This window comes from Scardinius erythrophthalmus, assembly GCF_964197995.2.
Source record: "Scardinius erythrophthalmus genome assembly, chromosome: 20".
In the NCBI taxonomy this organism is placed as follows: domain Eukaryota; kingdom Metazoa; phylum Chordata; class Actinopteri; order Cypriniformes; family Leuciscidae; genus Scardinius; species Scardinius erythrophthalmus.
The window spans coordinates 16,504,491-16,520,136 of NC_138240.1; the positions used below are offsets into that span (position 1 = coordinate 16,504,491).

Sequence of the window (15,646 nt, forward strand, 5' to 3'; positions counted from 1 at the left end):
GAGAGGAAATCGAAGCGAATACAGCTTGCCAGTATTTGATGTAACTGTCAGCGAAACAGACGGGACGCAGAACGGAACCGAACAGAATGTACGCTGGTTGTTGTATCAACTCACTTTGAGATTGTGTGACATTTCAGGCCTTTCCTTCTCTTTCTCTCTCTCGCTCCCACAGAATGGGGGTGTGCAAAGAGGGGAGGGAGCGTATCAGAGGGGGGTCTGTCTGTCTGCGTGTGTGAAGGCACAGACGGTTCAGTAGTAATGTGATGTGTGTCCCGAGGGATGTTTGATGGATTAATGCTGAGCAGCTTCATTGCGATGTACCACCTGATCTCACTCCCACCGTCTGCCTCTATAAAACCTGCCTGACTGCTGATCTCAGCTAGTCTCACAGTCTCTTCTCTCTCTGTCTGTCTGTCTCTCTTTCTTCCTCTCTCTGTCTCTCTCTCTCTCTCTCTCTCTCTCTCCTCTCTATCTCTTCCTCCTCTCAGCCGCCTCCGCTGCAGGCCAGGAGCTATCCAGTGCTGAACAAGTGAATTTTTTTTTTTTTTCAGCAGCGTAAGCGGGTGTGTGTGTGTGTACAGTAGCAGTCACACACACACACACACACACACACAGTATTGTACCATCAGACATCTCTCTCCTCCTGCGTGCTCTTCATTTTTCCTTTATCTACAATCAATGTTTTGTTTTTTTTAGTTTCTGGGACGTGGATCTTTTTTTATGTGACGGATTTCATTCGGGACGATTTTCTCCAGGGTTTTTTTGTCCGTCTGCGGCCGATGTGAAGGATTTTCTGCTGCGTCTGTGCGCGTGCGACCGTGTGTGAACCATGCCTCGCTCATTTCTTGTGAAGAAAATTAAACTGGATGATTTTTCCTCATCTCCCGTATCAGCGTCTAATCATCATCACCATCATCATCCCGATGACTCCTTTACACGTTCTCGCTCAAACCTGGGCGTCCGACTCTGCGAAAATGGTGAGTATGGTGCCTAAATATATTGTTTACATACAGATACAGTAGCTTCACTATATGTGCTTGATGTTCAACAATGTTCCCAAATGGTTAGCCTATGAAAAATATCTGCTAGGGCATAATTCAGATTTGATGCTGTGTTTTTTGAACATTGTACGTAGTCCAACAGATGTTACATAAATCTTCCCATTCTGTCGCGAACTAATCCGTAAAACCCTCCATCCTTTCACCCCCAACCTCGTCCTCCATTGTGCCCCCCAGACTTTGTTTTTTGACTCATGCTGACACAAATCAGGTCACGCAGCGCGATCAGCTTATGCGAATAAAGCCGTACCAAAGTGTACATACAGGAGCTTGATACCAGTTTGTTGTGCGTAGCTCATGCTAACGCTAGCACGCTGCTTTGTGGGGCTGATGTGTTTGTCCTTAGCTGATACTGCCCTTGAGTTTCGGTCCAAACCCTCCCCCCCCCACCCACCCACCAACAGCACTCTCTCTTTCTCGCTCTCCTCCCCCATCCTTCTTTTCTGCCTCATCTCACTATTTCTCTTTCACTCTCCTGCTTCCGGGTACATGAATCTAAGTGGTGGAGGAGGAGGAGGTAGGGTTTCAGCCATCATTGACGCCACAGGAGACATCCGAGTACTGTACTGTACAGCTCGAAGGACAACGAGGGAGATGAAAGGAAAGAGAAGCTTGAGGCAGTGCTGACTTTTGTCACATGATGCAGCAGCACGCACTCGCACAATAGGGCAAATAGCATCACGCACAGAGCAAGCCCAGCATCCCTGAGCGGACATGATGGGACAGGCTGAGCTAAACTGAGCTATTCTACAGAGACTAAAGGGAGTCCAGAGAGCTCTGTGTGTCCTCACAGACAGATTTCGGTAGCAGATGTGTGGCTCTCTCTGTCCTGCTGTGGTGTTTTTCACAGATAAGCGAGATAAGACATGAGGGATATCTTCCCACCTGTTATAAAAAAAAAAAAAACACAACAGACTGTTTATCTGTTTTTGGGTCATTGTAAGATTATATGAACTTATAAGCTGCACTGCTCCTTTTAAAATTAGGTTTATGCTTTTACAATATTGTTTTGTATTGCATTGTATTTTCATATGAAATCCCAAAATCGAAAGCATGCATTTTTTCTTCATTTTATAAATAATAAAAAATCTTCCCCTATCGGTTTTGTATAATAATTCGCAAACAGTTGCTGTAATCATTGTAGAAGACATTTTTCTTTATTCTTCGAGCACAAAGAACAAACAACTCCATCTCGTCTGTCAGTCAATGGAGTAACCCCCCTAGTAGTATTATTATACTATTCATTCTAATAATAATTTTTTTTTTTATATATATCAGAAAATTGTTTCTTATATTATCAAAACCATTATAATTATATTTGCAATATTAATTAATTCTATATAGTATTTCTATTATTTATTCATTCAAACTTGCTTCAGTAAAAATCCCAATTATATTTTTATTTTAATAGCAATTTTATATGATACAATTTATTTTATTTTTCTATTACAGTTATATTCATGTTATTTGTTCAAACTGTGCAAGTTTTCAAAATCTTTTTCTTTTTTTTTTTCCATGGCTAATACCTCAGGTTTAGATTGGTAGGGGAACAATACCTGTAGTAGCATTGCTATTCTGACAAAAAATATAGTTACCAAATAGTTACCAAAAAAAATTAATAATAATATATATATATATATGTTCTAATAACCTCTGAGCAGTCTTTTGTGGACAACACAGTTATATCCCCAAATAACATTCTCTCTCTACTGATCCTGTTGACTTTTCCCCCTGGTTAGCTCCACCATTGTTGCGCTTTCTTTAATTTCACTGTATAACTCGCCCAAACTGATACTGCACTGCATTAAATGCCTTTTGGGTTTCCCTTTTAGCAAGCAGATTGAATTAGAAACATTTTGTCAAAGACATGGCACCTTGGAAGGGGTATTATGTCGGTGAAATTCCAATGGCAATAAACGCGTCTGAGCCCCACGGCTGCCAGAAATCCTTTTAGCAGCTACTGAATGACCCTCACGATGCATTAAGACTCGCTCTTCGCGGTCAGAGGGCTCCATAATCAGTTTAGAGAAGTTACGAGGGAGTTTATTTGTTTCAGCAGATAGAGAGGAAGCAAGACATCCTGTATTAGGGAGTATATTTTCATATTTGTAATATACTAACTTCAATGTTTGAAATTATTTCAGGAGGTTTTGAAATCTGGGAAAGAGCTTTGGTTATCTTCTAACAGAAGTGAAAATGCTTTGTAAAGTCCTGATTTCCTTAAAATGGTTTTTAAGGACCATTCATAACATCATCCTCCATTTACTTCCACTTTTAAAAGATTACGTTGTGCATAATAGACAAATAAACACCAAACTCTACAGGAGCCCTCGGCTAATCTTATCAAAGAAAAAGAGAGTCTGAGTGGCTTCTTCATCTCAAGGAGGGAAAGAGAGACACTTGTGCTTCCACCACAGTTAACCTGCTTAATTAGCTATTAACCATGTTATAACCCTCTGGGTCTCAATCACACACACACACACACACACACACACACACACACACACTTACATGAATGAGATATGCAGAAGGAACTATGGAAGCCTGTTTCAATTGTGTGAAATAGTCATACTATGAAATATAAAGTCTCACTGCGAGATATAAAGACTCAAATGTGAACTATAAAAAAATTATGAAAAAATGAATGAATGAATAGATAAATAAATTAAAAAGTAACGTTTTTTTTATTTTAAGCAAAAAAAGACTTCCATATAGCATAGCACAAAATATAGTCAAATTGGTTTCCAGTATTATTTTACCAAAGACTTTTAAACTAAAGACTTGCAGCTTAAGGCAGATATGATGTGAGGTGTTCTAGGAAAGTCTCATGGAAACTTAAAGGTTCCAAAAGGGCGTTTTCGCATGATGCCAGCTATCCCCAAATAAACTTTCAGCTTAAAAGAATTTTTTTTTCTTCATGTGAAGAACATCTTAATAATCTAAAGAACATTTTTTACACCATAAAGAACCTTTTGTGGAATGGAAAGGTTTTATGGATGTTAAAGGTTTTTGATGGAACCGTATTCGTTGTCAATAAAGAACCTTTGTTTTTAGGCGTGTTGTCATTTGTTGTACTTCTATTTTGTTGTGTCTGACAGTAAACTTAACATTGTGGGCCCTATCATACAAGCAGTGCAATGTGGCGGCAGGCATGATGCAAGTGTTTTTTGCTAGTTTCAGCCCGACACAGTTATCATTTTCACGTCCTGCGGCACGCTGTTTAAATAGCAAATGTGCTTGCGCCCATTAGTGCGTCCATGGGCGTGCTGATCTGAAAACGAGGCGTGTTCAGGCACATTGTTGGCGCGTTGCTATTTTGAGGTAACTGAAATAGACTGCGTTAGCAATATCCGTCCACAACGTGCATACACTTTGTCCTGTAGATGGTCTGCTCGCGCGCTTTCACCTTGCGCACTAGCAGATCCGTTTCCTCGCTAGAGAAGCGTTCAATTTTCCGCTTGCAAATTCCGCCATGTAAATAGCGAATCCGCCATGGCGTGAGCGCAACTGGCTTTTAAAGGGAATTGGAGATGAGACTCTGATTGGTTTATTTTAAGTTACCCCCAAAACACACCCATTACTCATTAAGAGAATAGGGACAACACTTTTAGACCATGCGCCTGCTGCGCCAACCATTTTTCCCGTTGGAAAACTTGCAAAAGTAAAATTCGGACACACCCTAAGTGTGCTTGCGCCGTGCACTTTAGACCATGCGCTTAGATTGTTAAAATAGGGCCCTGTGTCTTTAGTGTAGTCACATTCTGTGTCTTTAATTGCTTTACACCTGGACTTCAGAGAATAAGGGAATTAGTTAATAACCAGTTTATGTTCTCTGTCCTTCTGCAGGCTACATCCAAGATTACATCAGCTCTTCTGAGTACACAGAGGAGAAGCAGGCCGACATGAAACCGAGCTCGGATCCGCTGTACTCCCCCGTCAGCAGCGGAGGTGGGGAGTACTGCCAACCGGACCTGGAGCACCCGGACAGCCCTCAGTCTGGCCTCACGGCCCGCGGATACTTCAGCAGCGAGAGCGAATCTCTCAGCGAGGGCTACACCATGGATGCGTTCTTCATATCTGACGGCCGCTCGAGGAGGAAGGGCGAGGTCGCGGAAACGAAAAATGTTGAAGCAGAGGAGAAAGAAATGGCCGGGGCGAACAACGGAGGTCCACGACACACCTGCAACGAGTGCGGAAAGACCTACGCCACTTCATCCAACCTGAGCAGACACAAGCAGACCCACCGCAGCCTCGACAGCAAGATGGCGCGCAAGTGTCCCACCTGCGACAAGGTTTACGTGTCCATGCCGGCGCTGGCCATGCACATCCTCACTCACGACCTCAAGCACAAATGTCACGTGTGTAGTAAAGCCTTCAGTCGGCCCTGGCTGCTGCAGGGGCACATGCGATCGCATACGGGAGAAAAACCCTTCGCCTGCGCCCACTGCGGGAAAGCCTTCGCCGACCGATCCAACCTACGAGCGCACATGCAGACACATTCGGCCTTCAAACACTACAGCTGCAAGCGCTGCAATAAGACCTTCGCGCTGAAGTCCTACCTGAACAAGCACTACGAGTCCGCCTGCTTCAGAGGCTCCGGAGACGAGGACGAGTCTGGCTCCGAGAATTAACAAGAGAAAAGATGAAGATGAGTTAACGCTCTCAAAAATCCCCCCCACAGACTCCCCATTCACAGACCCCACTATCCCTTTTTTAGAAAGCAATATTTTCACCAAGAAAAAAGCCCAAACCAACCCAATAATAATAAGACAATAATGAATAGATGCTGGATTTTTTTTCTTTGGTAAAAAAAAAAAAAAAAAAAAGACCCTCTCATATAGACACGTACAATTATGAGGCCTGGCATGCAAATTTTTATGAACATAATCCTATTAATAACGATAGTAATAATATTTAGATTACTGATGTTTTATAGCAAATCATAAAAAAGACATAAAAAAAGACAGCAACAGGTTTGTGCTTTTTGAGAAATGAAAATCAATTTGTATTTTTATGCTGCTCTTTTATTTTGAATTCTTTTGCAACTGCCAACATAAACTTTTTATGAAAATGTGAATAACGACAGTATTTGCAAAAAAAAAAAGAACAAAAAAAAGATTGTAGACCTCTGAAAAGGTGCAAACTTTTGTTACACTTTTGGTATTTTATTTATAATTGTTATTTTTATATTCAATGTTTCCTGCAGTTTCATTATTTATTTGTTTATTTATTTGTGCCAATCGTGTCCTGTAACTGTTCGAGCAGAGCGACCATCACTTTTGTTTTACCATATGGAGGAAACAGCACTCAAGACAATGATCACCAAACATTCGAAACACTTATAACACGGACGACAGGGACTTTCAACGACTTCTTTCGTGCATCTCTGCTCGCTCTGCTGGGCTTCCTCACACTAAAACAGACTGCATGTGCTCCAGATGCCTGGGGCTCCGCCCCTTGTCTTCCTGCTCCATGATTACCTCACCCAGAGGCAGGTATGACCTCTAACCTCTGCTCTGTCCAAGCTCTCAAAGCATCCATCATACAAACCTCATTTTTACCATTCCAGTATTGTTGAGTACTTATGTATTTATTTATGCACTATTTTCATTTCCCTATTTATTTAATGTGTATTTATTTATTTATGTACCTATCTATCTATTTATTTATTTATTTGGTTGACTATTCTCTGTGTTATCGGATACTGAACTGCCGTTGACCTTTTAAAATGCTGCTCTTTAATGAAAATCTTTATATGCATGATTCAGCTGTAGAGGGATTTTATTCTTTTTCGAGAGGGACGGTATGCAGTGTTTAAAAGCAGATGAATTCAGGTGATGATGCTTTGTTTAATGGGCAATAATTCTTCTTAGGTACAGCAACTTGTATAATCACAGCTGTCCTGTTAGCAGTCAATGTAGGGCAATAAACAGAAATCTCCTTAATATCTCAAAGGTCATATCTCATTTCGTCGTTTCTAGAACTCCATTTCCAGCTGAGACCATTCAAAATGTCTAGGGCTGCATCTGAAATCGCATACTTCCCTATTACATAGTAGGCGAAAAACAGTACGTGACTAAACAAGTATGTCCGACACTTTACTATTCCATAAGGCCACGGGAGAGGATTTATGAATGGCGGTGACGCAGTAATTCACGTGATAAGGGCAACATGCCGAATGTAGTGCATCCAGATTACATTCATACCACACACATTAATACTAAATAGAACATACTTTTTTAGCGCTCACAAAGATAAGTACCTACTCAAGATAGTATGCGATTTCAGATGCAGCCTATGTCTATGGCGTGTTTGTGTGACTCCACCCACATTTGTGACATCACAATTCATCTCATTGCTCAAATGCCAAACAATTTAGTATTCCAGAAATGTATTTTACATCTAGACACTAATAAAAACAAAGCAAAATCAATCCCGGAAGGTGCAAATCGAACAGATATTAAAACCCCTTTTTTGTTGTTCTTACAAATTTAAATGAAATTTTAATAACTAAATCAGCAGCAATAAGCCTTTTTCTAATAATATTTTTTACTATTACTATTATCACAAATTTAATATAACTCTCTTGCATCTCAGTAGTTTTGAATGTAATTATAAAAAGACTAACCCACAGCATGACATATTTCAAGCATTTGGCTTTAGCTGTCCAAATAAATCCCATCATAAGCTGCGGCCGCCAGACGATGACATGAATATGACAGAGTTTCAGTGACATGTGAAATAGAAGTCCCAAATCCTAGACCCAGAAATAATGACCCCCCTGAAATGCCAATCAGGATGGATTATTCAGTGTTTGAGTGAAAGGAGTGCTGGGTTCAGGACAGAGATGAAACAAAATAGAGGCTTAATGGCAGCATTGATGGAAATAGCTGAGCATATGGCGCCAATGTGCCACTGCCTGTATAATAAAGATCTGAAAGATGTTAGGAGATGAAAGGATGAGAAGTGCAATCATAAAATGCGACGGTGTAAATCAGCTGTCTCTTTGCTGTCAGTCCTATGAAGCAGAAAAAGCGGAAACAAAACTGCTTGTTTCATAATGAAAATACATTTAGCACCATCACGAGGAATGAAACCTTGCATAAGAAAATATGCATCAGCATATATGATGCATCTCATGTCAAAATGAGTAGAGGCAGTGTCCACTCCCCTAAAGGGTTAACAGGTGTTGGTGGACAGACAGTAGTCTGAGAGCATAATTGAGTCTGAGTTTGACCTTGTAAGGAAGGTCGAGCAGCAGCAGCCAAAGGCTCTGTCAGCGTTTTGCATATTGTAAAAAGGACGGCACAATCTCAGTAATGGGCCAAAACCTGCGGGGAATAGATAATGAGTTTCTCCTCCCACTTTTCTTCTGCTCTTCGCCTCTTATCCACCCATTCCTGACCTCGTACATTGGAACGCTGTGTCCTAGCAGATTTCTGTATTGTATTTCACTCTCATTGCTGATGGACATCAGTGTCAGAAATATAATAACTACAGTTAAAATTAAAAATTAATACTTGACCCCTGATACAATGATCAATATTTAAAATGTTTAAAGTGTTAAATATTCAAAATATATCAAATAAATTGATATATTTTATAGTACCTTGTTAGATAGGCCAATATAATATTATGTACTATATACACTGCCATTCAAAAGTTTGGGGTCAGACTCAGTATGAATTTTTTATTTATTTTTTTAAGAAATGTATACTTTTATTCAGTAAGTATACATTACATTTATCAAAATTGACAGAAAAGACATGTATAATGTTATAAAATATTTATATTTCAAATAAATCAATCTGTTTTCAACATTGATAATAATAAATGTTTCTTGAACAGCAAATCAGCATATTAGAATGATTTCTTAAGGATCATGTGGGCTGCTGAAAATCACAGAAATTAATTACATTTTAAAATATATTAAAAACAGAAAACATTTATTTTAAATTGTAATACTATTTCACAATATTACAAATAAATGCAGCCTTGATGCACATAAGAGACCTTTATTAAAAACAAGTCTTACTTTTGAACGGTAGTGTATATGAAATAGAAAGAGATGTTATCTAACAGATATACTACAGTATGTAGAAATCTTTGTCATTTTCAATATTTGGAGCACATTTGGTGGCACTGATTCATTTCTGACCCTGATGGACATTCATCCTGCTTTTATTCCTCATCCCCTCATATTCCTGACACACCCACAGCTGTGAAGAATCAACAGACTATCTGTTATGAATTTCCATCTGGATATTTTCCATATTAATAAGGCTTGAATTCAGAGTCAGTTCAAATTATGCAAAGCTTGATGTAATGATGAGCTCTTCTAAAGGCTATTCCAAAGGACTACCATCATCTCTTTGTTTTCAGAAAAATCTTTTTCCACAAATGTTCAGAAATGTGAGATAACTGAAGAGACTGAGAAAGTGAACGCGTTTTAAACAAATGTAAATATGTGTGTATATATATCTCAGCAATAATGAGACACCGCATGTGAGCCGATCCCTTTTGCTTTTACCTTTTTCTGAGCCGTTTAACCCTGGACAGGCTGAACAGGATCAGGGACTTCATTAGCTCATTACCTGCTGTACTAGCTACCAGCAATATTAACAATGCTAATCATTCTCTCTCTGTTCACCAGGATCTACTGATATTTCTTTGTCTCTCTCTCTCTTTCTCTCCTGTTATTTTTTTCTTCTTTTGTGGAAGTGCCCAGCCTGGCTGAACAATAATATGAAGTGCCAAAAAATTAAAGAGTTATTTCCATGACAAAAGCCTTCAGCATATGGTAGGCAACTCACAGCCCTCCATATGGTCCTTGAGAGATTTCAGATTGTCTCTCTTCTTTGCCCTTGCCTTCTCTCTCTATCTTCCTTCCTTCCTCCCTCCCTGTGTAAAAACATAAAGATTTTTCCACTTCTGATATTACATTTTGCCTGTTATGAAGGGTAAAGCCAATAGTGATGTTTATGAACAATAAAATCAATAGCACAAGCAGTCCGTTGTCATTTTTTTAACTGACTTAATGTTTCACTTCCATTTCTCTCAAACACAGAACATGAAATGTACACTGAAAGTGCTTTTAGATTCCTCTCACGGACCCCTGACCCTTGTTTAAAGCCCCTGCATTAGCAGAACTGTATATTCTGAGTTTCCACCTTGTAGTCTGTACTTCTTACAGTTAGACAGACTGATCACAACGCAAGACTAAGGAGTCACAGATCAGAATGACTGAGCGACTTCTTCCTGTGCTCCTCCCTGACAACGCCCACCTATCTAACCAATGGCGCTGCTGAACTGGGATCAGCCTTCCCTGCATGCATCAGTGCTATAACTCTCACCGGAAGAACATCCAAACTGTAATCAAGTCAGCAGCTAAAGTCACTCTGAAACCTGACGCACAAGCATCTGTCCTGGAGCTGTTAAGCCAGTCCAAGTCATTAAATGTTAATGAAACATTGATTTTATGTTACACTCTGGCCTTACCAAGATGCAGCACTCAGAGCTGAATGAGACCGATTACTGATGCTGAGGGAGAGACACTGTCATCAGGATAGAGGAGGACTGATGTCCAAGAAACCAGAAACACGAGTCAGGTTCAACCATTATGTCCTTCACTGCCCTAGTGTTTTAGTTCCGCTTAGTTTTCTGTCTGTTTGACTGATTTAATGGATTACACTGCTTGATATTTATTAACTGGTGCATTTAAAAATGTAAATGCAGGATAAGTCCGACTCTCCAATTACTACTTTAGGCCGAAACTACCATAAACATTGATGGAGACAAGCACCTCAGTCAGAATAGTCTAATAGAATTCGGACTAATGTACAGTATAGTTGAAATTTTATTGGATTAATAATGTCTTTTTAAAATAAAATCATAAGTAATTTAATTCATCTTGAATTTAATTTAATTCATCTTAAAGTCTTCTAGTATTCCTTAAAAGTCCCCTTAGGAATTAAAAAAAAACAACAACCTTCAGTTAGATTTTGTGTGTGCCAGAAACATAAAAAAAATATTAGTTCATTTTTGTGGGTAAATCCATATAGTAGATATGTATATTTATATATTATACTGCATATTACATTATCTTATTATATACTGTATCTAAATAAATTATATTTAATTTAGTTTAAATTAGATGTCATTGTTTATATATGTTTAATGTTATTTATATATTAAAAATACAGCTATAAAAATGTATTATTTCACTTATTACATTATATATTCTAATTCAGTAAACAATCAAAGCTTAGTGGTTACAGTGCACATTCATATATAAAATGTAAATTTTCATTTTCCTTCTGAAAGAATATATTTTCCAGGTTTAGTAGCGAATATCACCATGAATAAAGAGGTCACTGTAACTGAAGTGGCAGTGTGGTGATGCTACCATTAGATTTCATAAGAATAAATTATTAAACACTATCATCTGCAATATTGAACATGCAACCCTAAACCACTCAACATTCAGAGCCCTGATAACATGCTGTCCTACTGAGCTTTACCCTTTACTAGCACATGACGTTAAGGTTTAACTTGCTATCATTGATCCTAATACAAGAAACAAGAACAAGGTCAAAAGAGAATTGCAGCGTTCCAGCACATTCATAAGATAAAATCCATGTGGAGTCAACGCACACAGTATGAGTAAGAGCAGTGTGTGTGTGTGTGTGTGTGCATGTGCTCTGGGCATGGATGCGTTTAGTAGGCTACAGTAGTTACTGATTACACTTTTAAGAGATAAGACCACCTAATTTTCCCCTCACTTGTAGATGTGGCGAATGGAAATTGACCAACACAATGATAATGCTCAGTGGTTCTCAATCCTGCTCCCAACACTTCACATTTAAGAAGTGTTATTTGAAACAACTCATAGGTGAAATGAGTAAGGTAGAACAACTTGGTAAAATGATGGTAAAATACCTCAGAAGGTAAAATCTTCTATCAAGGCATTAGAGTTTGGTGGTGAGATATTGTAAGTACACCAGTCACCACCAAAATAAGTACCGTATTACTACCATGTGTATTTGGACATGATGTGCCATATAAATTCCTTTTGTAAGCCACTTTGGATGAAAGCGTCTGTTAAATGCAAAAATGTGAATGGTGTGTGACAGTATCACTGTACAATGGTACCACCATAGTCATTTTTGTAAGAGACTAATAATGATATTTGTGCTGCATATTTGGATGTCAGTACTTACTCAGTATTGTCCTATGCGTTCAAAACTTCATTGGTGTGTGTGGTTTTGATACCTTGATATCAAAAGGATTCTGACATTTGCCCGCCATCTGCTGGTGTTTATATTTCACTGCAGTCAGATTTAGAGTAACAATATTAGTCTTTGCAAATAATATATATGCTAATATTTGCATAATTACATATTATATATATATATATATATACAGTACCAGTCAAAAGTTTGGAAACATTACTATTTTTAATGTTTTTGAAAGAAGTCTCTTATGCTCATCAAGCCCGCAGTTAAAAAAAAAAAAAAAAAAAAAAAAAAACACCATTAAAATAATGATTCTCTTTTTTAATATATTTTAAAATGTAATTTATTTTTGTGATGCAAAGCTGAATTTTCATCAGCAAATACTCCAGTCTTTGGTGTCTTATGATCCTTCAGAAATCATTCTAATATGATGATTTGATACTCAGTTATTATCAATGATGGAAACAGTTGTGCTGTTTAATATATTTTTTTGGAATACTTTTTTCAGGATTCATTGATGAGTAAAACGTTAACAGCATTTATTCATAAAAACAGCATTTATTCAAAATAAAAACATTTCTAACAATATAAATCGTTACCATCACCTTTTATCAATTTAACGCATCCTTGTTGAATTAAAGTACTAATTTCTTAAAAAAAAAAAATAGTTATTGTTCCCAAACTTTTGAACGGTAGTGTATATTGTTACAAAAGATTTCTATTCTAAATAAATACAGTTCTTTTTAACTTTTTATTCATCAAATAATCCTGAAAAAAGTATCTCAGGTTATAAAAAAAATATTAAGCAGCACAACTGTTTCCAACATTGATCATAAATTATCATATTAGAATGATTTCTGAAGGATCATAAGACACCAAAGACTGGAGTACTTGCTGATGAAAATTCAGCTTTGCATCACAAAAATAAATTACATTTTAAAGTATATTAAAAAAGAGAACCATTATTTTAAATTGAATTGTTTTTTTAACTGCAGGCTTGATGAGCATAAGAGACTTCTTTCAAACACATTAAAAATAGTAATGTTTCCAAACTTTTGACTGGTACTAATATATATATATATATATATATATATACATATATATATATATATATATATACACACACACACACACACACACACACACACACACACACACACACACACACACACACACACACACACACACACTACCAGTCAAAAGTTTTGGATCAGTAAGATTTTTTTAATGTTTTTAAAAGAAGTATCTTCTGCTAACCAAGTCTGTATTTATTTTATTAAAAATACAAAAAAAAAAAACTGTAATACTGTGAAATATTATGACAATTTAAAATAACTGTTTTCTATTTTAAAATGTTATTTATCCCTGTGATGCAAAGCTGAATTTTCAGCATCATTACTCCAGTCTTCAGTGTCACATGATCCTTCAGAAATCATTCTAATATGTGGATTTGATGCTCAAAAAATGCTTCTTTGATGAATAGAAAGTTCAAAAGAACAGCATTTATTTGAAATAGAATCTTTTGTAACATTATAAATGTCTTTACTGTAACTTTAGATCAATTTAATTTATCCTTGATGAATAAAAGTATTGATTTATTTCCCCCCAAAAAAATAAAATAAAAAATTCTTACTGACCCCAAACTTTTGAACAGTAGTGTTTAATGTTACAAAAGCTTTATATTTCAGATAAATGCTGTTCTTTTGAACTTTCTATTCATCAAAGAATCCTGAAATAAAAATGTAAATAACTGTTTTCAACATTGATAATAATCATAAATGCATCATTATATTAGAATAATTTCTGAAGGATCATGTGACTGAAGACTGGAGTAATGATGCTGAAAATTCAGCTTTGATCACAGGAATATATTACACTTTACTATATATTCACATAGAAAACAGCAGTTTTAAATTGTAATAATATTTCACAATATTAATGTTTTATTTTGAAATAAAAACTTTTCACAGGTATGTGTATATATATATATGAAGAGTTCAGATGCAAAAGCCTCTAAGTGCCATCTGAACTTTCCTTCTAGAATGATCATTTTTATAAAGCTTGTATATTTAAGTTAAGTAATTTCACTTAAATGACAATTAATAGGTAATTTTCATTGCCATTTAAGTGAAATTATTGAACTTAAATATATGAGCTTGATAAAAATGATCATTCTAGAAGAAAATTTCAGATGGCACTTAGAGGCTTTTGCATCTGAACTCTTCATATATATATATATATATATATATATATATATATATATATATATATATATATATATATGAAGAGTTGTATTGTATTGCTTTAACAATACAATAAAAAAAATGAATATTTTCTAAATGTATGTTTTTGATTTAATACATGCATATATTTTCATTTTTATTTCATAACTTATTCCAATGGAAGGACAGACTTCTCTCTGGTGACATGCTGATTCAGATCTGACTTCATCCAATCAAAAACCGGTGAATAAAACCAAGTCCCTGCCCTATTTTTTTTTTCTTTATTGATAATCCAGTTTACTTGGATGTATGTCACAATACGAAAGAAAAGATCTGTCACTATTTCCATTTCATTGTGGCCTTAAAAATTTAGTATGAAATTGTTTTTTTCCTTCAAAACCCAATATATTGTATAAAACCTGATGGTGCACTAAATAAAATTAAAATAAGACAACTCACTAAATCATATTAGTGAACTCACCATATGGCTTTGTAACTGTGGAGTTGAACTCTAAATGGAGTGGACAGTTTGTCTTCTCACAGCACAGTGAATTATCATCTCCTGCTAGCAGCGCCTCATTATCCAGACTTTCTTCCCTTTGCTGATTCTTCTGTGTGTGCCAGCCTGACTGCTCTTGATGTTTTCTGTTGTTTGTGTGAAAACCCATCTGTCTGTTACAGCCTGCTGGCAGTAGGTCCAAACGTCCCTTCTGCTCCTGTCAGAAGAATCAGTTCACAGCATTTAGAGATCCAAATGTTCATTTTCCTTTCCATTAATGATCCGCAGTGAGAGACAGAGTGAGCCGAGCTCCAAAAAACCTCACCTACTGTAGACAGATTTCATTCCTTCTCATGCCAAATGTCCAGTGTACTGCAGGGACAAATTTGCTGTAAATTGTCTTGGCATGTGGCAATGGTTATGTTGTCAGGCCAACTTTTACACAAATGATTGATCATTTCTGGGGAGACTTTTTTTGGGGCCAGCTTAGAAATAAAATCAGAAATGACAGAACAAGCTTCAGACGTCTTATACTAGGTGAGAAGTATGTTATTTTTTTTAAACACCTCATATTTTAATATCTTTATTGCCAACAAAAGTGAGGAGAAATGTGCAGATTTTGCTATATATATA

At 36.8% G+C, this 15,646-nt stretch overlaps 1 protein-coding gene across 1 annotated transcript; it reads left to right on the forward strand.

Annotated features, from left to right (window-relative positions):
• Positions 1-829: 829 nt before the first annotated feature.
• Positions 830-5,689, forward strand: scrt2 (scratch family zinc finger 2; the record flags this gene model as incomplete). The annotated part of the gene is made up of 2 exons (XM_081348771.1): positions 830-977; positions 4,905-5,689. 2 exons carry the CDS (start codon positions 830-832, stop codon positions 5,687-5,689), a joined length of 933 nt encoding a protein of 310 aa, XP_081204897.1.
• Between the last annotated feature and the right edge of the window lie 9,957 nt (positions 5,690-15,646).